At 40.5% G+C, this 27,317-nt stretch overlaps 1 protein-coding gene across 3 annotated transcripts in view; it reads left to right on the top strand.

Annotated features, from left to right (window-relative positions):
- SH3RF3 (SH3 domain containing ring finger 3) overlaps positions 1-27,317 on the top strand; it is a 572,673-nt gene that overhangs the window by 397,647 nt on the left and 147,709 nt on the right. For 2 of the 3 annotated variants that reach the window (XM_056556016.1, XM_056556015.1), the window contains one exon: positions 1,880-2,233. The exons of the other annotated variant lie outside the window; for it this stretch is intronic. In XM_056556016.1, the coding sequence (XP_056411991.1) occupies positions 1,880-2,233 (354 nt within the window). The remainder of the gene's footprint in view (positions 1-1,879; positions 2,234-27,317) is intronic. 3 annotated transcript variants of the gene reach the window in all.

Genomic DNA, 27,317 nt, shown 5'->3' with positions numbered 1-27,317 from the left:
AATGATATATTTAAAAATTTTTTTTTTTTGGGAACTGATGGGTACGCTTTAAATCAAGTTTAATGAAGTCCTGTTAATCATATTTTTTAGGTGTTTTTCTTTGGTGTTTGTTTTTGAATTTCACTTTTTACTTACTATAATCCTACACTGGGCCTAAAACTAATCCTGTTCTGTATAGATTACTTCCCAGCGGTGCCCTTCATTAATGACAGTAATGCAGTGAAAGGTGACAAAAGTATATAGCTAGCAGAGGTACACACAATAGCTGTCAGCTTCCCCATCTCTGTAGAATGACTTTTACACAGGTCACAGGGAATGCTTAGTAATGTTCCCATTTCATGTAAATGGGGCAGGTCCAGTCTATAGTTTGCTATGTCCATTGGTCCTGCTGTAATGTATTTTTCTGAATGCTGTTAAAATGGCTTAGGCAAGATGGCAGTCCTCATAATAATGCAAATATATATATATATATATATATATATATATATATATATCAGAAAATATAAAAAATTATAAATAAGGAAATGTTTCTTATCTGGTTCTAATCATATGGAAATCTAGGTGAGACATTCCCTTTAATACATAACATTACAAATCTAGGTTAGGAAACTACCAGTTACTCTGGCAGGCTTGGCCAATCCATGTATTGCAAGTTGTGGCTGCTGCAGGGGTAATGTCTTGCGAGGCACAGCTTTTATGGCAAGATTAGTCTGTTGAGTCTGTTTATCAAGCAGTTGTCTTTATGAGACATCTCCTTCAAAGCTAAATTCTTCTTGAAAACAGAATAATTAGGTGACACTATAGTTAAACTGACCGTAACCACGAGATAAATAGACTATCTATACTGATTCACCCAACCAACTGTCAGCCATGATTCGGTCACTTCTCTTTACCTAAAAGACGAATTACCTATGGACAACATTTTGCAGTTTAATTTGCCATGTATAATTTGTCTTCTCGTAGTCTTGTCTTTATCAGCTGCCAACCAGCTTTTAAGATAAAAGTAGATTATTCTTTTGAAAAACTATTCTGAAACATCTTTTTCATATGATTCTGCTTTGTGCTGTTCCTCTATACATTTACGAAAAAAATATTATTAAATGGTCAACATGGGTGTTACCAGCCGGGGGACTGTCCCTAAAATGAGGCTATCCAATCAAAGCTGAGAGTGTCAAATAGTGTGGGGAATTTCTCCAACTGATAACACCCAGTTGGCTATTTAGTTATACATTTCTAGTAAAAATAACACAGTAGAGAGCTGTAAGAAAAGATGTTCCAGAATTATTACTTCATGGGATATGCATGTATTTACTAAAACGGATAGGACAGGAAAGATATCAAGTCATCTTTTTTGCAGTAGTTTCACAAATTGCTTATGACTAGGTGGATTTTATAATTCAATTGACTTTCTTTGTTCAGATATAAAGTTATAAAAACAAGGGTTCAAGAAACAAAAGAGAAACTGAGCAAAAGTTTTATTGTGGCCTTGACTCCCACAACTGTTAAGGTTCTAGTATCACCAAGTTCTACCTGTTGAGACTTTTGTACTAAAAGCTTGAGAATATCTGAGGAAGGTGAATAGACTTTTTTTTAATTCTCACTGGTATTATTTTATGATATCTTGGGTAAGGTTTATTGGACATGTATCTGTTTTCTTAATATGATATTGTAATGAAGATAGTTGACTTTTATGTCTAATGGATTTCTTAACTGGTATGGCCAATAAAACATTTGTATTCCACTCCACAGAAAAGCTGTTAACTTACATCTGTTACTTTCCACAAAATGGGACAGAAATATAGGCAACAAGATGCAACTCTACAGCCATTTAATTTATTTTCTTTTTTTTTTTCTCCTTAATGTCCCCTTCTGCACTCAGCTGAACGAGGCAGCCAAACAACTCATTGAGAAGGACAAGACAAGCTTATCCTCAGCACCAGGCTATGAGGTCCCTGTCTCTGTTGATGCCAACATGGTACACAGTGTGACCCAGAGTCCTATTCTAAACAATACCGGAGTTGTCAGTGCCAACCAGAGGCATGTCAACATCAAGAAGAATGCCAAGAAACGACACTCGTTCACAGCCCTCAGTATGACGCACAAATCCTCCCATGCCATGAATAACAGACATTCCATGGAAATTAGTGCTCCAGTATTGATCAGTTCTAGTGATCCCCGCGCTGCTGCCAGAATCGGAGGCATGACTCAACTATCATCCAGTGCTCCAGTCCAGGTAACTGTTTTTAGAACAGCCAAATGAGGGCGTAACTATCAACTAGGAGCCCATTCACATGGCATCTGGAGAAAATTAGCCAATAGTTACTAACTATAGTGTGTTGCCTGTGCTGCAAGTTTTTTTTAACCTTATGTATACATGTATCCTTCATACATGTGCCCACTATGGGAATCTCAACATGCTATCTAGGAAACCTCTTTTGCATGTATGTTTCTTTTACTATTAAATCTAATAGTCAAAATATTCGCTTACTAACCTGTGCTGCCCTCATTATGACAGCATAAGCAGGATCACATTAAAATATACTTTAGATGCTTCTTGTTATTCATGGCTGTTGGAAGGTTAACTAGTCACATAAATTATCATTTATTAACATAATAAAATGTAAAGGCTTATTAACTACTGCATATAGATGACCCTATTCAGGAAGCCTAGGCCTATTTACACTCAACTATTTCCATTTACTGTTTTTTGTCTTTTTCCCTAATGTATGAACTAGTATATAAATAATATTCCACCTGACTAACTGTTATGGAAGTATTACTCTTCACAGCTACTCAATTCATTGTAAGGGTATGGTCACACGTAACGGATCCGTAGCGTATTTTTGCGCTTCGGATCCGCTGGTGACCTGACCCATTTTGTTCCTCCAGCTGTTGCCAGCGCCACCTGCCCCCCCCCCCATTTCTCCACCTCACTCCGCCCCTGGCCTGCTCACAGCAGCAATCCACCGCTGCCAACAGCCACACAGGGGGCCTGCAAGTCCGCGACGGAGCAGCCGCGATGTCTGAGTGGATTTGGCGACTCGCAGGTCTCCTGTGTGGCTGCTCATAGCAGCGGATTGCCGCTGTGAACAGGCCAGGGGCCTGGTAACGGCTGGAGGCACAAAATGGGTCGGGTCACAGGTCAATCTGCAGCGTAAAAATACGCTGCAGATACGTTAAGTGTGACCCTACCCTTAATCTGTTTTAACTGTTTTATCCATTAGGTCTTAAAGGAAAACTGTCACACTGAAAATGCAGTCCACTTGGCAGATGTTATGTTATAGAGCAGGATGAGCAGATGGAAACATACTTGTGGGAAAAAGAAGTTCCAGGAGAGTCATTTATTTAAGTAAATCTCTGTTTATTCATTTTAATGGCCAAGTTCACCGTGGTTAGAAGTTTAAATTGAGGGATGAGAGAGTTTGTAGTTGCATGGAGTGGTCAACAGTATTGAAGGCAGATAAAAGGTCAAGAAGAAAAAGCACAGAGAGCTTGCGTGAGCTTTTGGTGATCTGCAGATCATTGGCCACCTTGGTTAGGGCAGTTTCGGTAGAGTGTTGTGGGCAAAATGGGAGAGATGAGAAGACAGTTTAAGGTAGACATGTTGTTCCAGAAGTTTTAAGGCAAAGGGAAGAAGCGAGATGTGACGATAGCTGGACAAGGAGGAGAGTTTTTTTTGAGAATGATGTGATAGTTGCACGTTTGAATAAAGAAGGAAAGGTGCCAAGGTTTAGTGCTAAGTTGAAGAGGTGAGTTAAAGCTGGGATGAACACAGTAGTAAGGATGGGGATAAGTGCTCAGGTGGTGAGGTGCAATGTGGAGAGTAGTTTGGAGAGCTTATCTTCAGTAATGGAAGAGAAGCAAGTTATAGAGGAATAACACATGGAGAGTGAGATGATGAATGGTGTGAGCTGTGAGTAAAAGCTTTCTCTGATGTTGTCTATTTTTCATTTAAAATAAGTGGAGAAGTCTTCAGACGGTTTTAGAGATGTGACGGATGGCAGCGGGAAATGTAGAAGGAAGTTGAACGTGTTAAACAGTTGCCTAGGGTTGTGAGCTAGAGAATATATGAGAGTGGTGAAGTAGTCCTGTTTAGCAGAGGTTAGTGCAGACTTGAAAGTGAGGAGTACTTGCTGGTACAGCTCAAAGTTTTCTGTATAGAGTGATTTCTTCCAGTGGCTACTTTGTGGGCCTAGAAGCTTACCTGAGTTGTTTAGTCAGACTGGCGTTCGATGGCTGTCTATTGATGCGCATTGATGAGATCTAATGAGTGTGAGAGTGACAACTGAGTTGAGGGTTCAGTTGACAGTGGTGTTATAGAACATGGTGACTGTGCCAGTATTGTGGATAAAATATATGCAGAGTGGTGCAGAGTGTTTAGGTGTTTAAGGTTTCTGCGAGGTGGACGAGGTCTTAGACAAGGAGCTGTGGTTGAAGAGAAGAGAATGTAAGGAGGCTGTGGTCAGATACGTGGAGAGGTGTGTAGGTTACATGTGGAACAAAAGCAGGTGGAAATTAGGTCGAGTGTGTGACCTTTTTTATGTGTGGCCTTGGAGGACCACAGTTTAAGGCCAAAGGAGGAGGTTAGTGACATAGTTAAGAGGCAGCTGACTGGGATGTGTTGATAGAAATGTTGAAGTCACCCATGATGATAATAGGTATGTCCAGTAAGAGGTAGTGTGGGAGGCAGGTGGTGAATTTATCAATGAAGGTGGTTATGGAGCATGGTGGTCAGTGGATGCTGACCAATTGAAGGTTGGAGGGGTAGTAGATGCGGGCAGAGTGTACTTTAAAAGAAGGGAGGGCAAGGGAGGTAAGAGATGGAGTTGGGGTAAAAGAACAGTTCTCTGATAGCAACAGGCAAACAATACTGTCATGTTGGTTACCATGGGGGGGGGGGTGAAGGGTATACACCACCATGGGAGCGTGCTACGGGAAAGCAAGTGTCTGAAGGTATATGCAATCATTCTGTTAGATCTAGAAAGGAAAGATTGTGGTCATTAAAAAGATCCCCTTAAGGACCAAGCCCATTTTCACCTTAAGGACCAGGCCAATTTTATTTTTGCATTTTCATTTTTTCCTCTTCGCCTTCTAAAATCCATAACTCTTTTATATTTCCATCTACAGACATATATAAGGGCTTGTTTTTTGCATGACTAATTGTAAATTGTAATGAAACCTCTCATTTTACCATAAAATGTACGGCAAACCCCAAAAAATATTTTTTAGGGAGGAAATTTAAATGAAAACCACAATTTTGCACATTTTGGAGGGTTTTGTTTTCACACTGTACAATTTATGGTAAAAATTACATTTTTGTACCGCTTAAAAAAAATCTAAAACTTTGTGTACAAAATCAGTAATCTAAAATCGCCCTATTTTGACCACCTATAACTTTTTCATTTTTCGGATATAGGGCGGTATGAGGGGTAATTTTTTGCGCCGTCATCTGTACTTTTTATTGATACCACATTTGCATATATAAAACTTTTATATAATTTTTTATAAATTTTTTTTGAGTAAAATTTGACAAAAAAGCAGCATTTTTGGACTTTTTAATTTTTTTTACGTTTACGCCGTTCACCATACGGGATCATTAACATTAGATTTTGATAGTTCGGACATTTACGCACGCAGCGGTACTAAATATGTTTATTAAAAAAAAAATACGCTTTTTGGGGGTAAAATGGGACAAACAGACAATTTTCATTTTTATTGGGGGAGGGAATTTTTAGCTTTTTTTTTTTTTTACTTTTTATTTTTACATTTTTCAACTATTTTTTTTTACACTTTTTATGTCCCCAAAGGTGACTATCTATAGCAATCATTTGATTGCCAATACTGTTCAGTGCTATGCATAGGACATAGCACTGATCAGTATTATCGGCTATCTGCTGCTCTGGTCTGCTCGATCTCAGACCAGAGCAGGAGACGCCGGGAGACCGACAGAGGCAGGTGAGGGTACCTCCGTTCGCCATTACAGATGATTGGATCGCTGCAGCAGGCCATTACCGGTGGGTCCCCGGCTGCTGATAGCAGCCGGAACCTGCCGTGTATGACGCGGGCACCGCTCCGATGCTCGCGGTCATACACAGGACGTAAATGTAGGTCCTGGTGCACGAAGTACCGCCAAACCAGGATGTACATTTACGTCCGTGCTCGTTAAGGGGTTAAGGATGAAAGTATGAAATAATATTTTCTGTCGACAGGGTGTGGGTTACAATGTGCACCTGAGAGAGGTATGGGCTGGGCAGGTGAGGTTAGAGGGGTTGTGTGATTTTGAGGGAGCTGGTGGGTGACACAAGGGTGACATGAAGCATGGGATTTGGTGAGGGGAGCCAGAATTAGGAGAGATATAGCCAGCAGTGAGGATTTCAGGTATGAGTAGGATATTTCCTAAGATTGGTGTGAGCATTTGGAAAGTAAGGTTTTAAGGTATGGGAAAAGAACAGCAGTGGGAGATAGAGGAGTGGGGAGAAGGAATGGAGAGATACAAAGCCTGTTACTTCGTTTAGTTATAGTGGATGAGTCTTGCTAGGACATATAATTAAAAGTATAGAGACTTAGAAACAATGCAGAAATACAATGATAGGAGTTGTAGTGGATCAGTCTTGCTAGGACATACCTGTGAATGAAAGAGGAATGCATAGGCGTGAAGTGGAGACAGTCTATCATTCATTAAAGGGAAACTCTGGTACATTACTTCTCATCCCCTATCTACAGAATAGGGGATAAGTGTCTGATCGCGGAGGGTCCGACCGTTGGAACCCCCCACAATCTCCTTCCTGGTGCCTCTGTTTAGAATATTTGTTTTAAAAATGTTCTTCTTTCGTTTGGAGCAGCTGTGGATGACACATCTCCCTCCATGTATCCACAAGGGAGAACTGGAGATACACCTGTGGATAGGGGATAAGATGTAATGTACCAGAGTTCCCCGTTAATGAAAAATTGTGGTATACCGTATTTTTTAGGCTAAAATTTTCAGCCTAAAGTCTACCTGTGTGTTATACGCCGATAAGCCACTGCAGTTCAATGATTTAAAGCGGGCGCTTTAAATCAATGAACTGCAGCGGCTTTTGCAGGTGCAAAGACCGCCACTGCTGCCGGCTTCTCTGCCCCTGCCTGTCCTGGGGTCCCTGCTGCCGCCGCTTCTCTCCCCCTGCCATCGGCGCCGCTGCCCCTTCTCTCCCCCTGTCTATCGGTGCCGCTGCCCCTTCTCTCCCCCTATCTATCGGTGCCGCTGCCCCATTGCCGGCGCTGAAAGCCAGGGGGAGAGAAGCGGCGCCGGCAATGGGGCAGCGGCGCCGACAGACAGGGGGAGAGAAGGGGAAGAGGTACCCATTGCTGGCGCCGCTGCCCCGTTGCCTCCCCCATCCCCGGTTGTATAATTACCTGTTGCCGGGGTCAGGTCCGCGCTGCTTCAGGCCTCCAGTGTGCGTCCCCTGCGTCGTTGTTATGCGCTGCACGGCACGGCGCAATGACGAGTGACGTCACTCGTCACTGCGTCTCGAAGCCGGCAATGGGGCAGCGACACCGATAGACAGGGGGAGAGAAGGGGCAGCGGTGCCGATAGCCAGGGGGAGAGAAGCGGCGGTAGCAGGGCTATAGACCCCAGGAAAGGCAGGGGGAGAGAAGCGGGTAGCGACAGCCTCTCTCCCCCTGCCTTTCCTGGGGGCTTCTGCGGGGTAAGAAACAGTGTATCGGGGTAAACACACGCACACCCACGCACCCTCATTTTACCAAAGATATTTGGGTAAAAAACTTTTTTTACCCAAATATCCTTGGTAAAATGAGGGTGCGTGCTATAGGCCGGTGCGTGGTATACCCCGATAAATACGGTAATTCTTATGTTATGCTTGTCTTCCATGCTTTATTCAGATAGTCCAGTGCAAGTGGAAGCATTGTTATATACACCATACATATTTTACTAGGATCTGTCAAAACCAGTATCATGCTGGGGTCACAGTATTATAGCTCATTGAGACTAAGGCATATACTAGTTATAAGTTATGTGTGTATCTGCTGGCATTTATCTAATTTATAACCTTTTTCACAAGAAAAACCTTTTGTATTATGTACCATACCTTAAGCTTTTTCTATATACGTTCTAAAAGGAGTAGACTGGTTGTTATGCAACAGGAGTTTTCTTCACAATGGAGCTTCACTGGTGTCACGTATGCCCGATGGTGCTAAGGATGTCAGGTCTCAGATGGTAGAGTCTGCCATCATATTATTAACAAATAACAATTCTTGACAGATGCTTGGCAAGATGCAGGATTACATTTAGCTCAAAAGGATCTGATGAATAATGTAGTTCTGTTAACATCCTGCTGGTGGATTTACAGTTTAAGGATATAGTCATACAAGATAAGGTAGTTATGATAAATTAAATTCACAATGTTTGTATGGTATAGTCACCCATTATAATAAGGTTAGCTCACTTTGGAATATCATCTTTGTTCCTAGAGACATCAATAACCAGCATTGCGTCATTGTTTATTTTTCATTTAGGCTTAACATTTAGAAGGAGATTTATCAAGCTAGTAGATTTTTTTTTTGCATCGCACATTTCTGAAATCTGCTCACGTAGTAATTTTATTTTTTCTTTACTTTGCAGTGGTCATGTATTTATCAAATGCGATAGTCGCTATTTATAAAGAAAAAAAGTTGCATCTCCATTTAAAAGTCGCATATGTATTCCAGGTCCAACCTGGCTTACAGAAATACATACGTCTGCAGAAAAGGACATTAACACCCATTTTAACAACTGTTCTTGTTCTGCATCATAAAATAAAGCTACTACATTAATGTTAATTAAAGAAAAAATCAATTATATAACTTATAACTATTAATTTTAAGGCTGAAAATACACACTGCACAGCTTGTTAATTTTAGGACACGTACATGTTGGCGTACTCACTAAATTTAAAAATGAATGTTGTATTTAAATAGAATAAGGTACAAAATAATTGTGTAAGAATTTTTAGAGGCTACGTAAATAACCCAAATGTGGTGCAAAACTTTTCCCTAAAAAAAAGAAACATCCATAGTAATAATAGAGCTTCATGCACATTATGGGGTGGGTAATGTACCAAGCGTTTTTTTTTTTTTGTGGCATCACTATTGTTTATGTGCCTGTTGGTGCTGCGCTGTCTTCCTTTCTGATGTATAATCCAGCCTCAGCGCAGCGACGCAAGACTCCGCCCACCAACATCACAAAATGCGGGCTCAAAATTAAACAAAAAAGCCTCCAGAGTACAGATATTCATGGTGCGGCATAGTATGTTTTTAATATTTTTTAATTCCTGAGGAGGGTGCAGCTATTTAGTGCCAGGCAGGCCAGTCAGGGTGTCACCCGATGCGGTACGCCCCCCCCCGTTACTCTCTAGCAACGCTACTGGTAATAAAGGATAGATAAAGAACTTCGGCTATTAAAATAAGGGAAAACTTTTTTATTTGTCAAAACTGATTTATTTATCAAGGTCATTTGACTATTTAATAAATAGGTCGCATGTGAGCAAAAGTAAGTTAAAAAAAATTGTCATATAAAAGCCATACGTTTGAAAAGAAGGATAAATCTCCTTCTTAGTGTGTACCAGTTTTACTCACTGTTCTGAAGCAAAGTACCCACTGCTCAAGGAAATTACCGTACATCGATGTACCTTCAAGGCTATCATCATCCAGTGCTGCCTATTAAAAGCACAACTAGCACACAAATACTCCCTAGAGGGATGACACATATCCCCTGGGATGTGCATACCATTCATTATGAACTTATATGTATATACAACTCAGATAGTATACATAAACACAATTATTGCATTGTAGACCATTTCTATTAACTTGACCAAGTATCACCTTAAGAATGTCAAATTTTTAATATTATCTTTCAGTATTAATATTATATGAATGTTATTGAGTATTTATTTAAAATGTTATACATTTAATTAATATCATATTAATATAATAAAAATAACTAAATGTTAACCTAAATGCTTTTCTCTTAAAAGCTACTATAAATGGCTAAATATTATCAGAAAGTTTTATAACTAATTGACAAGATCCAGCCCCTTGATCATCCAGATCCAGGAATTATGGCATGCAAAATAAGCATGAGGCCAGGTTCACACTGTGTAAAAAATTTATATTATAAGAGGTAAGAAACAATAGAATCCGCTATGGTGTCCCTCAATTGCACTATTTAGCATACCTACAACTGAAGCATTTCTGTACATCCAAAGCGAAAAATTTTGATTCACAAAAATTCTAGGTTCCCTGACTAGCTCCTTTCCCCTCTCCCTGTCCCTGCTCTATAAATCCCAAATGCACCATTTCACCCAACCAGTGTCTCATTCCCTATTTGACCATTGGAAAGAGGAATTACAAGACGGGGAAGTGACCTCGAAACTTATAATGGATCTCCCCCACGTCAGGCACTCGATACTTTGTAAATCATGGAGGGAGATACACACCATAAAGCCACTGATGCTCTTATTTTTCTTACTCAGAAGCCCCTCACATTATTTACATCAGTGCCCCAAATGTGATTTAGCAAAAGCAGACCTGATCCATTGTCTGTGGCATTGCCCTAATTTGAAACTATATTGGAGACAAGTTAAGGCCTTTCTGGACAAAGTCTGGAAGAGAAAGATACCACTAATATTGCATTTTCTTTCATTACATACCTAATACTGCAGATCCAGATGACACCTCCACAGTAGCGTCCAAAGGGGCCCACAAGAGGCTCCTTGGTTTTTGTGTCCCCCACAGTTTTTTGAAAATGCAAAATGCTCTGTTTTTTTCTTCTTCTGATTTTTTTCCCTTCCCTCTAACTTGAAAAAATGCCAGAACAAAAGCATGTGTACATGTAAGTGGGCATTTTGTTCTCCTACAATCATCTATATAGATATTTGAATCACATGATGCAAGAATCACATGACTTAATGAGAAAAAACATTGGAACATAAATACCACAAAAAATTATGGAGGACTAGAAAAGGGGACATTTCTGTGGTGTTTTGTCAGGCCAAAAAAAGCACCAAACAAAGGTTGTGCCTGAAGGAAGCCTCAAAGTCTTAGGGTGGGTTCACATCACAATTTTACTATCCTACTTTTTTTCACGATTTTTTACCTTCAAATCATACAAAACTTTGCTAAACTTCCATTGAGTAATCATATCCAACATATGCATCAGTTTTGATCCGCATCCGAACTTTCCCGATTTCATATTGGGGGTAGAATCGTGGTTGACCATGTTTTTTTGCCCTGATTCAAAATCGGATTAAAATCGCACACGATTTTTAGAATATGATGGTCTAAGGCATTAATCCTATTGAATCGAGTGACTATACGATTTCATCAGATTTATCGCACACAATTATTTTTTTTACAAACGCGCAGTAGCCTCGGAATACTCTGGAAAGTGCTAGAAACTTCAAGTTTCTTCCTCCCAGAAGACTCTGCCCTATATATATATATATATATATATATATATATATATATATATATATATATATAATGCATCACAACAGCCTTATCTCCACACACAGAACCAGTTCGTGGAGCTTGGTTGCCATTTTGGTACACCTGCTACATACAAGGAGTGTATAAATTGGCCAAAAAAGCTTAACATTTTTTACCATAAGATTTTTGGATATGATTTTAAATCGAAATATAGCTGAAATTCAGATCTCAAGGTGCAGACAGAATTAAGAAATTAAAACTATAACTATAATCACATGTTTTTGTTAATGATAAAAATCATAAAAAAAAGCATATATCAAAAGCTGGAATCCAAGCAGGGCCCTTGCTACAGATTCAAATCTATATATAAATATTTAAAACTCAATGGCCCTGATTTACTAAGAGTGGAATGCTTATTCTGGAGTGATTTCAATATCGCTCGTCTTTTGTTTCAGGCTTATTTACTATTCTGTCGCACATGTCGGTTATTTTTCTGTCGCACGTTTTTTCGTGTCGCACTAGTCAATTTTGTCGCACAAACTCCGAGCTAAAGAAATTATTTGTTTGAGTCAAAATGGTTTAGACTTGTTTGTTTAAAAATGTTTCCATGAATCAAAAATATTCATGTGTTATAATTTTTCAAACATTACAACAATTATCCTTGTTTATCAGCTTGGGTGTTAAATTGATGTAACCCTAATATTGCAAATGTGTTAAAAAGAAAAAATATATATAAACATTAACTATCACAAAAGCATTCAATATTTTATTCATAAAAGTGTTGAACTGTACAAAATGTTTTCAGGTTATAAACCAAGTTACTTTTAAAAAAAAACACAATGGTAAACAATCCCTTGTTAGAAATCACTCCATTTTTGGAATTTCACTCGGCCTCTTGGCTGTCGGTTATTGTGAAGCAAACTCACACTTTTTCTCGAGTGATTTTGGAAGTACTCCGAGTATTTTTTTGTTTTTGTCTATAAAACGCCCATTTTTGCATAAAACGACAATTTCAGAGTGAAAAAAAAAACTCTGAGTGTTTTCTAAAGTGTCGTTTGTGCGACTAAAATTTGGTAAAATTTAGTTGCAATAACCGAAAAAAAAGATTCGGTTGGACTTTAGTAAATGAGGGCCAATGTGTGTATGTGTGTGTGTATGTTCCACAATCACGTCCAAAGATATTAATATGAAACTTGGTACACATGTTACTTATATGTCAACAACAAACATAGGATAGGTAATTTAACCCCTTCTCACCCCCATTTGCCAGGGTCGGGGTTTATGTTTAAAGTCCCGTACAAGTCTATGGGAAATATATGTTACTGGATAACTTCCAAACGGCTGGAGATATTTCGATAATACTTGGTCACATGTTACTTATATGTATATAAAAATATAGGATAGTATATTTAACCCTTAACTACCCTCATTTGTGAGGGTCAGGGTTTTTGTTTAAAGTCCCATGCAAATCAATGGAAAATCTATGTTCTCACATAACTTCTGTACGGCTGTAGATATTTCAATACCTGGTACACATATTACAGGTTGGGATGGGAGGTCAGGATAGGAGGTTGGGATAGGAGGTCGAGATAGGAGGACAGGATATGAGGTCGGGATAGGAGGTCGAGATAGGAGAACGGGATAGGAGGACGGGATAGGAGGATGGGATAGGAGGTCAAGATGGAAAGACGGGATAGGAGGAAGGGATAGGAGGATGGGATAGGAGGTCGGGATAGGAGGTCGAGATAGGAGAACGGGATAGGAGGACGGGATAGGAGGATGGGATAGGAGGTCAAGATAGAAAGACGGGATAGGAGGACGGGATAGGAGGTCGGGATAGGAAGTCGGGATAGGAGGTCGGGATAGGAAGTCGAGATAGAAAGACGGGATAGGAGGACGGGATAGGAGGTCTGGATAGGAGGTCGAGATAGGAGGTCGAGATAGGAGGATGGGATATGAGGAGGGGATAGGAGGACGGGATAGGAGGACGGGATAGGAGGACGGGATAGGAGGTCAGGATAGGAGGATTGGATAGGAGGACTGGATATGAGGACAGGATAGGAGGTCAGGATGGGAGGTCGGGATAGGAGGTCGGGGTATGAGGACGGGATATAACAACAATATATGGGGATGGGATATGAAGTCGCCGGGTACTCAGCTAGTTACATATATATATATATATATATATATATATATATGCAATAGAGAAACAGCAGTGCTTCAGCTCACCCCAGGTGCGCATGGACAGGGCGTGGACCTCGCCAAAAATTAGCAGCAAGAAGAGAGAGGAGTCCAGCGTCCGATAACTCATAGGATGATATTTATTTCACCAGATGGTCATGACAGGAACACAAGGTACAGTGACGCGTTTCGGCCTTACAACAAGGCCTTAGTCATACGCCGAAACGCGTATCTGTACCTTGTGTTCCTGTCATGACCATCTGGTGAAATAAATATCATCCTCTGAGTTATCGGACGCTGGACTCCTCTCTCTGCTTGCTGCATATATATGCAATGTAACGATAAAAATTGGTCACAAAATATAAGGTAATGAAAATAATTGAACAGTGTGAAATGCCACCTTGCTCGACTAAGAGTCAGTTAGTCTCAATTAACCCCTCAAGAACCTACAGCTCCTTGGTACTTAAGCTCCTTGGTACCTACAGCTCCTTGGTACCTGTGTGTCCCTGGGGAATTCCGGTCCCTGCTGCTCACCGGGTGGGGACCGGACCAGGATGCCTGCTGAGATCATTCAGCAGGCACCCTGTGCAAACCCCTGGGGGGGGTCAATTCAGACCAGCGATCAGCGGCGATTGCGGGTCTTACGGGTCACCGGTGACCCAGAAAATAGGGGGATCCAGGCTGTCCAAGACACCCCCGATCCCCCTGAAGGGATAGGACTGAGGTGGCAGGGGTGCCACCCATCCTATCCCTGCTATTGGTCAGTCAGAAGCGACTGGCCAATAGCAGATCAGGGGCGGGGAGGTTAAAATTTGGTTCCCCCACTCTGCCCACCCACGGTAGTCCGGGCAGGACGGGGGAAATGTGCTGTGACCGACGGTCACTTACCGGCGGCGATCTGCGGCGGCGATGAGGTGCTCCCTGGTGCAGACTACAGAAGCCAGTGAGTTGTTACCTGACAACATCTGTGGGGCTACAGTTTGGAGACCATTATACAGTGGTCTCTAAACTGTAGCCCTCCAGATGATGCAAAACTACAACTATTAGCATGCCCAGACAGATGTTTGCTGTTTGGGCATGCTGGGATTTGTTGTTTTGCAATATTTGGATTGCTACCATTTGGAAATCACTGAGCAGTGGTCTCTAAAGTGTGGCCCTCTAGATCTTGCAAAACTACAACTCCCAGCATGCCCACACAGAAGTTTGCTGTCTGGGCATGCTGGGATTTGTAGTTTTGCAACATCTGGAGGGCCACAGTTTGGAGATCACTGTGCGTTGGTTTCTAAACCATGGCCCTCTAAATCTTGCAAAACTACAACTCCCAGCATGCCCAAACAACAAACAGCTGTCTCTGCATGCTGGGAGTTGTAGTTGCTTACCTCCAGCTGTTGCATAACTACATCTCCCAGCATGCCTTTCGGCGATCAGTACATGCTGGGAGTTTTAGTTTTGCAACAGATTGAGACACACTGGTTGGAAAATACTGTGTTAGGTAACATAACCTAACTGAAGGTTTTCAAACCAGTGTGCCTCCAGATTTTGCAAAAGTATAACTCCCAGCATGCACGGTCTGTCAGTGCATGCTGGGAGTTGTAGTTTTGCAACAGCTAAAGGTTTGCGTCCTACACTACACTACACTAACATAAAAAAAGGATAAAACTCTACATATACACCCCCTTACACTGTGCCCCCCCCCCCCCCAATGAAAATGAAAAACGTATCGTACGGCAGTGTTTCCAAAACGGAGCCTCCAGCTGTTGCAAAACAACAACTCCCAGCATTTCCGGACAGCCACTGACTGTCCAGGCATGCTGGGAGTTTAGCAACAGCTGGAGGCACCCTGTTTGGAATCACTGGCGTAGAATACCCCTATGTCCACCCTATGCAATCCCTAATTTAGTCCTCAAATTCGCATGGCTCTCTCTCACTTCGGAGCTCTGTTGTATTTCAAGGAAACAGTTTAGGGCCACATATGGGGTATTTCCGAACTCGGGAGCAGAAAAAAAAAATTAACACTAACATGATGGTGTTGCCCCATACTTTTTATTTTCACAAGAGGTAAAAGGAAAAAAAGACCCCCCAAATTTTTTTATGCAATTTCTCCTAAGTACAGAAAAACCCCATATGTGGGCGTAAAATGCTCTGCAGATGCACAACAAGGCTCAGGAGTGAGAGCGCACTATGTACATTTGAGGCCTAAATTGGTTATTTGCACAGGGGTGGCTGATTTTACAGTGTTTCTAACATAAACACAAAAAAATAAATACCCTTGAGTCACCCCATTTTGGAAACTACACCCCTCACGGAACGTAACAAGGGGTATAGTGAGCCTTAACACCGCACAGGTGTTTGATGAGTTTTTGTTAAAGTTGGATGGGAAAATGAAAAAAAAAAATTATAATTTTTAAACTAAAATGCTAGTGTTACCCTAAATTTTTCATTTTCACAAGGGAAAATAGGAAAAAAGCCCCCCAAAATTTGTAACCCCATTTCGGGCAAACAACAATGCTCAGAAGAGAAGGACCGCCATTGGGCTTTTGGAGAAAAAATGTGTACAGAATTAAAGGCCACATGTGTTTACAAAGCCCCCATGGTGCCAGAACAATGGACCCCCCCTCCCATGTGACCCCATTTTGGAAACGACACCCCTCTCGTAATGTAATAAGGGGTACAGTGAGCATTTACGCCAAACAGGTGTCTGACAGATTTTTGAAATAGTGGTCCGTGAAAATGAAAAATTTTATTTTTCATTTGTACAGCCCACTGCTCCAAAGATCTGTCAAACGCCAGTGGGGTGTAAATGCTCAGTGCACCCCTTATTAAATTCTGTGATGGGTTTAGTTTCCAAAATGGGGTCACATGTGGGGGGTCCACTGTTCTAGCACCATGGGGGCTTTGTAAACGCACAAGGCCCCCGACTTCTATTCCAACCAAGTTCTCTCTCCAAAAGCTCAATGGCGCTCCTCCTCTTCTGAGCATTGTAGTGCGCCAGCAGAGCACTTGATGTCCACACATGGGGTATTTCCATACTCAGAAATGGGGTTAAAAATTTGGGGGGCATTTTCTCCTTTTACCCCTTGTAAAATGTCAAATTTGGGGGAAAAAACAGCATTTTAGTGAAAAAAAAAATGTTTTCATTTACACATCCGAACGAAAAGTCATAAACGAACAAAAAGTTATAAAACACCTGTGGGGTGTTAAGGCTCACTATACCCCTTGATATGTTCCTTGAGGGGTGTAGTTTCCAAAATAGTATGAGGTGTGTTTTTTTTTTTTGTTTTTTTTTTGCTGTTATGGCATCATAGGGGCTTCCTAAATCCAACATGCCCCCCAAAAACCATTTCAGCAAAATTTGCTTTCCAAAAGCCAGACTCCTTCTCTTCTGAGCATTGTCATGCGCCCGCAGAGCATTTTAGGTCCTAACATGGGGTATTAAAATGGGGTTACAAACTTTGGGGGCATTTTCTCCCATTACCCCTTGTAAAAATGGTAAATTTGGGAAAGAAAACTGCACTTTAGATAAAAAATATTTTTTCATTTACACATCTGACTTTAACGAAAAGTCGTCAAACACCTGTGGGGTGTTAAGGCTCACTAGATCCCCTGTTACTTGCCTTGAGGGGTGTAGTTTCCAAAATGTGTTTTTTTTTTGCTGTTATGGCACCATAGGGGCTTCCTAAATGGGACATGCCTCCGAAAAACCATTTCAGCAAAATTCACTCTCCAAAATCCCATTGTCGCTCCTTCCCTTCTGAGCCCTCTAGTGCACCCACAGAGCACTTTACATCCACATATGAGGTATTTATTTACTCGAGAGAAATTGGGTTATAAATTTTGAGGGCATTTTCTCCCATTACCCCTTGTAAAATTCAAAAACTGGGTCTACAAGAACATGCAAGTGTAAAAAATGAAGATTCTACATTTTCTCCTTCACTTTGCTGCTATTCCTGTGAAACACCTAAAGGGTTAACAGACTTTCTGAATGTCATTTTGAATACTTTGAGGGGTGCAGTTTCTATAATAAGGTCATATATGGGGTATTTCTAATAGGAAGGCCATTCAAATCCACTTCAAAACTAAACTGGTTCCTAAAAAATTCAGATTTTGAAAATTTCGTGAAAAATTTGAAAATTGCTGCTGAACTTTGAAGCCCTCTGATGTCTTCCAAAAGTAAAAACATGTCAACTTTATGATGCAATTATAAAGTAGACATATTGGGGGACATTTACTAATCTAGTCTTTTCTGGGTATGCTTATAGACCAGCGTATGTGGTAGTCTCCTGTCTATTGTGCTCCTAATTTATCAAAGGTCTCACAGCCCTTGATAAATTCTGTGCTCAGACTTCAGGGTCTACAGCTTAAACTGCATTTAGACCTGCTCCAACATGGTCTGACATTTCAGCGTATTTTGGGCAGATGCGACTTGTCGCACAAAAGTCGCACTTGATAAATTCAGCACCAATGCATTTTCCAATGCATTTCTGTCTAAAATAGACTTGCATGCATCATGTTCTAAAAATCCTCTACAGCAAAAGTCGCAGAAAAGTCGCACATATTTAGACTGCGACTTTCTGTGCGACAAATTTAGACAGGAAAAACCAGTCTAAATCCTTTGATAAATCTCCCCCATTGTGTATGTGAATCAATATATAATTTATTTGGTATGTCTATTTTCCTTACAAGCAGAGAGCTTCAAATTTAGAAAAATGCTAATTTTTTTCATTTTTCATTAAATTTGGGAATTTTTCACCAAGAAATTATGCAAGTATCGACGAAAATTTACCACTATGTTAAAGAAGAATATGTCACAAAACAGCAGTCTCGGAATCAAATTCATAAGTAAAAGCATTCCAGAGTTATTAATGCTTAAACTGACAATGGTCAGATGTGCAAGAAATGCCCGGGTCCTTAAGGTGAAAATGGGCTGGGTCCTTAAGGGGTTAAAATTGCGTATGAATTAATGCAGGCAGTGTGACTAATAAGGTTGCATAATGAATATCTCAATAGTAACAGTCTTGGGTTGTATCTATGTCTTAGATCCAAAGAATAAGTCTTAATAACAGAAATACAAATATAAAACTGGTGTCCGTGCGGTGGGTTCCCACAGGTTACCATGGGTAGCTCCCGCCCTAGGGAACGTAATACCTGTGATTCCAGAATGTCAGCGGGTAGAGCCAGCTTTCTCTGCTGCTCACTGGCACGGATCGGTATCCGGCTCTAGGTGACAGAAGTGGGGCAGCTGAGATAGTGCTGGCACTGATGATCCAGGCGTCCTCGTGCGGCAGTTAGAGCTTGAGGAGCTCAAACACACAAGGCGGTGGTCCCGGTTTGGGGAGACTGCAGCGCTTGCGAGGGATGGACTCAAAGGTAGGTAAATTCAGAAAGGTGGCAATACTGGTCAAAGTAGTAGGGTGGATAAGGCCAGATGCGTTTCGGGCAGGTCCCCCTTTATCAATGGCTTAATAGGACTGCCTTGGACATGGTGGACTTATACACTGTGCTCCTTAATTGGCACACCTCTGTAGGTAATCTCAATAATTAGAATGTCTGTCCTGGAACTTGCTGGTCAGCAACAGGAGTTTCATGGTAAATAGAAAACCAGGTTAGACCATGTGTCTAAATACACACAAAAGTGGTGTTTACCATCAAAGTCTGATAATATTTTAGGGAACAACATATGGAAAATGAATGTTAAAAGAAGAAGATTACCAGCTAAAAGCCTAATTATTTTTCTGATATTTTGAAATGACAACAGTAAAAGAGCAAATAGATAAATATAAATATTCCTTCAATGAATGCAGTGTGGTGGGTTGTTAGATAAGTGTAGTTCTGAAATAACGAATTAGAGTTAAATGTAATCAAGTCGAATAAAATGACAATCATAACAATGAATGAATGGGACTGGAAAAATAAATGTGAATGATAATAAAGTAAGTAAGAATATAATTGAAAAATGAGAATAAGAATAGAACTTTTTTTTTTTTAAACATGTAAAAAAAAATTATAAATTAATAAATAAGTATATAAAATAAAAAAATATAAAAAAAGAAAATAAGAATGAAAATAAATGAAAAAGCCAGGCTGTATACTCAGCGCTTGGACAGTGTCCAGACCCTAGCACACAGGATTTTCCATGAAGCAAGTCACCAACCATTAGTTTAGATGCCCTAGTTTTTTATGTATTTGTATAATAGTTTCATATCTATTTTTACATTTTATCCTTTATTTTTATTTCTACCTGCATTACTAATTCTATTATTTTTACTTCTATCCTTAATACTTATCATCTTTTCATTAATTTTCATTCTTATTCTTATTTTCCTTTTTTATTTATTTTTATTTTAAATTACCAACAGAGGTGTGCCAATTAGGGAGCACAGCGTATAAGTCCACCATGTCCAAGTCAGTCCTATTAAGCCATTGATAAAGGGGGACCTGCCCAAAACGTGTCTGGCATTATCCACCCTACTACTTTGACCAGTATTACCACCTTTCTTCATTTACTTACCTTTAAATCCATCTCCCCAAACCGGGACCACCGCCTTGTGTGTTTGAGCTCCTAAAGCTCTATCTGCCGCATGAGGACGCCTGGATCATCAGTGCCAGCACTATCTCAGCTGCCCCACTTCTGTCACCCAGAGTCGGATGCCGATCCGTGCCAGTGAGCAGCAGAGAAAGCCGGCACTTCCACGCTGCACTTGCAATCAGCGCAACCTAGCTATACCATTGCTAGCAACAATTCCCAGTATCGTTGATTCTCATCAACGATCCCCGCTGACCTTCTGGAACCACATGTATTACATCCCCTAGGTTGGGAGCTACCCGTGCCAACCTGTAGGAACCCACAGCACTGACACCAGTTTTATATCTCAGCGGTATTTCTGTTACTAAGACTTATTCTTTGGATCTATGACATAGATACAACCCAAGACTGTTACTATTGAGATATTCATTATGCAACCTTATTAGTCACACTGCCTACATTAATTCATATGCAATTTTAATTGCGACTTTCTGACTCTTAGTCCAGTAAGGTGGCATTTCAATTATTTCTATTACCTTATATGTTGTGACCATTTTTAGCGTTCCATTGCTTATATACTGTATATATAATTTAAATCTCTAGCAAGGGCCCTGCTCTTATTCCAGCTTTTGATATATACTTTTTATATGATTTTTATCATTAATAAAAAAAAAACATGTGATTATAGAGAAACCAGCCACATCCTATCCTGTTATAGTTTTAGTTTCTTAATTCTGTCTGCACCTTGAGATCTGAATTTCAGCTATTTTTTTGATTGCACATGTCTATGGCACTATTGGGTATAGTGTAACTCAGTATCTCAGTACAGACACTCATTTTATCCATTTTAGTGTGTAACCACTCAATCTCTTTATATTTATGATTTTAAATCAGATGCCAAAGAATTATTCAGAATACAATTTTATGTGATTTCAGAGAATGAGTTTTTGTCTGATTTTACTGCCTGTAAATGGTAAAATCGTGATGTGAACCAAGCCTTACAAAAAAGTAATTTCAGGGTAAGTGGCTTCTGTATTTTCACATTTGCATAGTTCAGGGTGACAAATAGACCAATTACAGTATCAGTGTAAAACAGTACGTTTGTATCCAGGATTCTGAGCAAGTAGATTTCAAGTTATGACTACTGTATTTTTCGCCGTATAAGACGCACTTTTTCTTCCCCAAAACTGGGCGGGGGGGGGAAGTTGGTGCATCTTATACGGCAAATACACGCTTATCGTGGCGGTCCCTGCAGCCATCAGCGGCCTGGACCCGCGGCTAATACAGGACATCACCGATCGCGGTGATGCCCTGTATTAACCCTTCAGACGTGGCGATCAAAGCTTACCGCCACGTCTGAAGCGAAAGTGACACTAACCCAGCTGCTCAGTCGGGCTGTTCGGGACCGCCGCGGTGAAATCGCGGCATCCCAAACAGCTTACAGGACACCGGGAGGGACCTTACCTGCCTCCTCGGTGTCTGCTCCGTGCCGGGATCCCCTGCATGGCGGCGCTCTCCTTTGACGTCATCCAATAGGAGCGGCGTGCGTAGCAACGTGATGACGGCGACGGGATGACGGAGAGCCTGGATCCCGGGTAAGAGGACGTCCGGAGCATCGGGGACACCCCGGGGACGCGGCGACAGCGATGGAGCGACATCCAGGGCAGTGGTGACGGGTCCGAAGTGGCGGGGACACGTGAGTATTACCTCCTATCCAGTGGTCTTCAACCTGCGGACCTCCAGATGTTGCAAAACTACAACTCCCAGCATGCCCGGACAGCCGTTGGCTGTCCGGGCATGCTGGGAGTTGTAGTTTTGCCACATCTGGAGGTCCGCAGGTTGAAGATCACTGTTGGGTGCAGAATCTTTTTTTTCTAGATTTTGCACCTCTAAAATTGGGTGCGTCTTATATGCCGGTGCGTCCTATAGGGCGAAAAATACAGTAATTCTATTGAAAACTCTTGAAACCTAGTTCTTCAAAATAATGTTAATTTCTGTCTCTGTTGAACACATGTCAGACAAAACAATTGAAATGGAAATGCATTGATTAATGAAGCAAGCAGAAAGAAATGCAGGCCTGGACTAGGCTCCCTAATATTTCCTCCAGCAGCTGAATGCACATAGCTAATAAGGTCACGTTCTATCCCACTCATGTGGACATCTTGAGGTGAAGCATTGGAGATATTTTAATATGTGGCAAGCAATTTACTCAGGTAATTGCGCAAATTGCATCTGACATCTAAAACGTGAGTGGAGAGCAGGACGCTGAAGAGGAGGAGGCCCTTCCAAGTAGCAGTCACATTAATTCAACAAATGCATCAATACATCTGTTCTGTGTGATAGGGCCTAATGCAATAACAACATTGACAAGCTCTACTGAGCTAATCTTATAGCAGGCCTGAGATACACTTCCAATTTTAAATACAATTTACCTGGCGACAGGTAACAACAGATATCAGGGGAGGAAGATTATAAAAAAAAGCCCTTTAATGTTTCCCAAATTTGTAAGGTCTGTAAATTGGGATTTACCTGGTAAAAAGTAACAGGATTACAGAAGGCATACAAAGTGGAAACAATGCGGTGCCATGTGCAAACTATGAAGTGTATAGAAGAGTGGATGAGTAATGTGCTATCTTTTTCTATAAGACAATGACTATCCATCTGGTTTAAGTACACCCTGTCAATGAAAGGATAAAGCCTGGCAATGATCACATGAGCACTCATTGATGCATTGTAAGATATCCTCCTTTCCAAAACCGGGGAGAGAATCTTGTAAGTCCTTTGAAGGATGCCTAATAGATAGCAGTGATTTCTCACTTCATCACATACATGAACGCAATGAAATATTGTATGGTCGATGTAGCAACAGCAAAAACATAGATCACTACACGATAGGACGATTTTACCAATAGAAATAATTCCGCCACAAGATATCTATGGTATATATTGCCTCTATTCAAAATGTCAAATCTTCCAGTACTTATCAGCTGCTGAATACCCTAGAGCAGTGGTCTTCAACCTGCAGACCTCCAGATGTTGCAAAACTACATCTCCCAGCATGCCCAGACACCCAACGGCTGTCCGGACAAACTGGGAGTTGTAGTTTTGCAACATCTGGAGGTCTGCAGGTTGAAGACCATTGCCCTTGAGGAAGTAATTAAATTGTTTAGAAGCTGACTGAATGCTTCGTGCTGCCACCTTTGTCCATGTTAGGAACACAAGTAAACCCCCAGAGCAAACCCCTCATTTTCTGGACAGTTCCTGACATAGACAGAGGTGGCAGCTGGGAGCACTGTGTCATATTGGAAAAAAAACGACACAACTTCCTCTAGGACATATAGCAGCTAATAAGTACCGGAAGGCTTGACTTTTTTTAAACAGAAGAAATGTACAAATCTGTTTACCTTTCTGGTACCGGTTAATATTTTTCTACTTTGGAATACCCCTTTAATCCCTTAATGACAATGGACATAAATGTACGTCATGGTGCGGTGGTACTTAAAAGGGTTATCAAGGAAAAAACAGTTTTTTATATATCAACTGGCTCCAGAAAGTTAAACAGATTTGTAAATTACTTCTATTAAAAAATCTTAATCTTTTCAGTACTTATGAGCTACTGAAGTTGTTCTTTTCTGTCTAAGTGCTCTCTGATGATACATGTCTCGGGAACTGTCCAGAGTAGAAGCAAATCCCCATAGCAAACCACTTCTACTTTGTGCAGTTCCCGAGACAAGCAGAGATGTCAGCGGAGAGCACTGTTGCCAGACGGAAAAGAATAAATCAACTTCAGCAGCTGATAATTATTGGAAGGATTAAGATTTTTTTAATTGAAGTAATTTACAAATCTGTTTAACTTTCTGGAGCCAGTGATATAAAAAAAAAAAGTTTTTCCCTGGAATACCTCTTTAACGCACCATGACGTACATTTATGCTCCGCCATGACCGCGAGCACCGCTATCAGCAGCCATGGACCCACCGGTAATGGCAGACATCCGCGATCGTGCGGATGTCCACCATTAACCCCTCAGATGCCGTGATCAATACAGATCACGGCATCTGCGGAAGTGCGGTACTTTAAATGGATGATCGGATAGCCCGCTGCGCTGCAGCGGGGATCTGATCATCCATAATGGCGGACGGAGGTCCCCTCACCTGGCTCCAGCCGTCTCCTGGGGTCTTCTGCTCTGGTCTGAGATCGAGCCGACCAGAGCAGAAGATAGCCGATAACACTGATCAGTGCTATGCCCTATGCATAGCACTGAACAGTATTAGCAATCAAATGATTGCTATAAATAGTACCCTATGGGGACTATTAACCCCTTAAGGACCTGGAGTTTCCCTTTTTGCACTTTCATTTTTCCTTCTTACCTTTAAAAAATCATAGCTCTTTCAATTTTGCACCTAAAAATCCAAATGATAGCTTATTTTTTGCGCCACCAATTCTACTTTGCAGTGACATCAGTAACTTTTCCCAAAAATCTATGAAGAAACGGAAAAAATTATAATTGTGCGACAAAATTGAAGAAAAAGCACAATTTTGTAAATTTTGGGGGCTTTTGTTTCTACGCAGTACATTTTTCGGTAAAAATGACACCTTATCTTTATTCTGTAGGTCCATATGATTAAAATGATACCCTACTTATATAGGTTTGATTTTGTCGTACTTCTGGAAAAAATCATAACTACATGCAGGAAAATGTATACGTTTAAAATTGTCATCTTCTGACCACTATAACTTTTTTATCACATCATATGGGGCGGTATGAGGACTCATTTTTGCGACATCATCAGAAGTTTTTAGCGGTACCATTTTTGTATTGATCGGAATTATTGAACACTTTTTATTCATTTTTTTCATGATATAAAAAGTGACCAAAAATACGCTATTTCGGACTTTGGAATTATTTTTGCGCCTGCGCCATTGAACGTGCGGTTAAATTAATGATATATTTTTATAATTCGGACATTTCCGCATACACTGATACCACATATGTTTAATTTTATTTTTATTTACGCTGGTTTTTTTTTTTAAATGGGAAAAGGGGGGTGATTCAAACTTTTATTAGGGAAGGGGTTAAATGATCTTCATTGACTTTTTTTCCACTTTTTTTTGCAGTGTTATCGCTCCCATAGGGGGCTATAACACTGCACACACTGAACTTTTACATTGATCAATGGTTTCTCATAGGAAACCATTGATTGATGATTCTGCCGCTTGACTGATCATGCCTGGATCTCAGGCAGTGAGCAGTCATTCAGCGATCGGACACCTGGAGGCAGGTTAGGGGACCCTCCTCATGTCCTACAGCTGTTCGGGATGCCGCGCTTTAGCTAGCTAGAGCGTCTAAAGGGTTAATAGCACTAGCCGCGTCTAAAGGGTTAATAGCGCGCGGCACCGCGATCAGTGCCACGTGCTATTAGCCACGGGTCTCGGCCGTTGTTAGAGACCAGGCCCGACCCGCTATGATGCGGGGCCATGTCGTATCCCCTCGTTATAGAAAGGGAGCGGACTCAGGGAGTACAGGTACGCCCTGTGTCCTTAAGGGGTTAAAGTGTAAAAAAAAAGTTAAAATACGTAAAAAAAAAAAAAAAAGTTACAAGAATCCCCTTCCCCAATAAAAATGTAATCCATCCGTTTTTCCCATTTTTACCCCCAAAAAAGTGTAAAAAAAAATTTATAGACATATTTGGTATCACTACGTGCGTTAAAGTCTGAACTAGCAAAATATATTGTTAATTATCCCGTACAGTGAATGGTGTAATCGTAAAAAAAAAGTCCAAAATTGCTGTTTTTTTTTGTCACATTTTATTCCTATATAAAAGTAAAATATAAGCAAAAGTGGTACTGATAAAAACAGCAGATCGCGTTTCAAAAAATTAGCCCTCATACTGCCTCCGTATACGGAGAGAAAGTTATAGGTGGTGAAAATAGGGCAATTTCAAACATACTAATTTTGTTAAAATAGTTTGAGATTTTTTTTAAGTGGTACAATTATAAAAGGCATATAACATGAGTATCATTTCAATCATATTGACCCACAGAATAAAGAAAGCATGTCATTTTTACTGTAAAGTGTACAGTGTGAAAACAAAACCTTCAAAAATATGCTAAATTGCGATTTTCTTTTCAATTTTCCCACATAAATAAAATTGGTGATGCAAAAAACAAGCCCTCATATGGGTCGGTGGAGGGAAATATAAAAGAGTTATGATTTTTAGAAGGCGAGGAGGAAAAAAACGAAAATGCAAAAATAAAATTGGCCTGGCCTGGTCCTTGAGGGGTTAAAGGGATTATCCATTATTTGAAAAACAGAGCTGATTTCTTAAAGAAAAAAAAAAAAAGAATCATACCTGTCCTGGGTTGTGTACAGTATTACAGCTCTGCCTGTCTTTCTTAAGCATGCTAAATCTTTTACCCATGTCCTCTTTCCTGAGATATGCCATTTTGCAGTGACACTGTATTGCCCTTTACATCAGCCCTATATTAACCCCTTGAGGAATCAGCAATTTTTTATTCCGTTTGTTCCTCCCCGCCTTCTAAGAACCATAACGCTTCCAATTTTCCACCTATAGACCCATATAAGGGCTTCATTTTTGCACCACCAATTGTATGTTGCAATAAAATCACTAATTTTACCAAGTCTACAATGAAGCAAAAAAAATAAAAAATATTTGTGACGCAATATTTAAAAAAAATGCCATTTTGCTAATTTGGGGCTTCTGTTTCTACTCAGTGCATTTTTTTTTTTGTAAAATTGAGACTTTATCTTCATTCTGTACTGTATGATTTACTTAACATTATATTTTAGATTGGATATTTACACACAGCGACACCACTTATGTTGATTTTTGTTTACATTATTTTATTTTACTTTTATAAAATTTTAATTGGGGAAGGGGTCAATTTACATTTATTAACATTTATTTTTTCCTTTTTTTTTCCCACTATTTTTTTTGCCCCTAAGATTGCATACACTGTTCAATGCTGTGCTAAAGCACATTATTGATCAGTGTTATTATTGCTTTAGGCTGCCATGGCTTCCTGCAGCATTGGAGTGCCATCAGAAAGCGAGGTGGCAGTTGGCCCCAATCAGCTCCCTGAGCAAGCCAGGAACTAAATTTACCTAATTTACGCACAACAATCAACTTT

The sequence above is a fragment of the Hyla sarda genome, chromosome 2, assembly GCF_029499605.1.
Source record: "Hyla sarda isolate aHylSar1 chromosome 2, aHylSar1.hap1, whole genome shotgun sequence".
NCBI classification, from domain to species: Eukaryota; Metazoa; Chordata; class Amphibia; order Anura; family Hylidae; genus Hyla; species Hyla sarda.
This window is presented reverse-complemented; position numbering and strand designations above follow the sequence as displayed.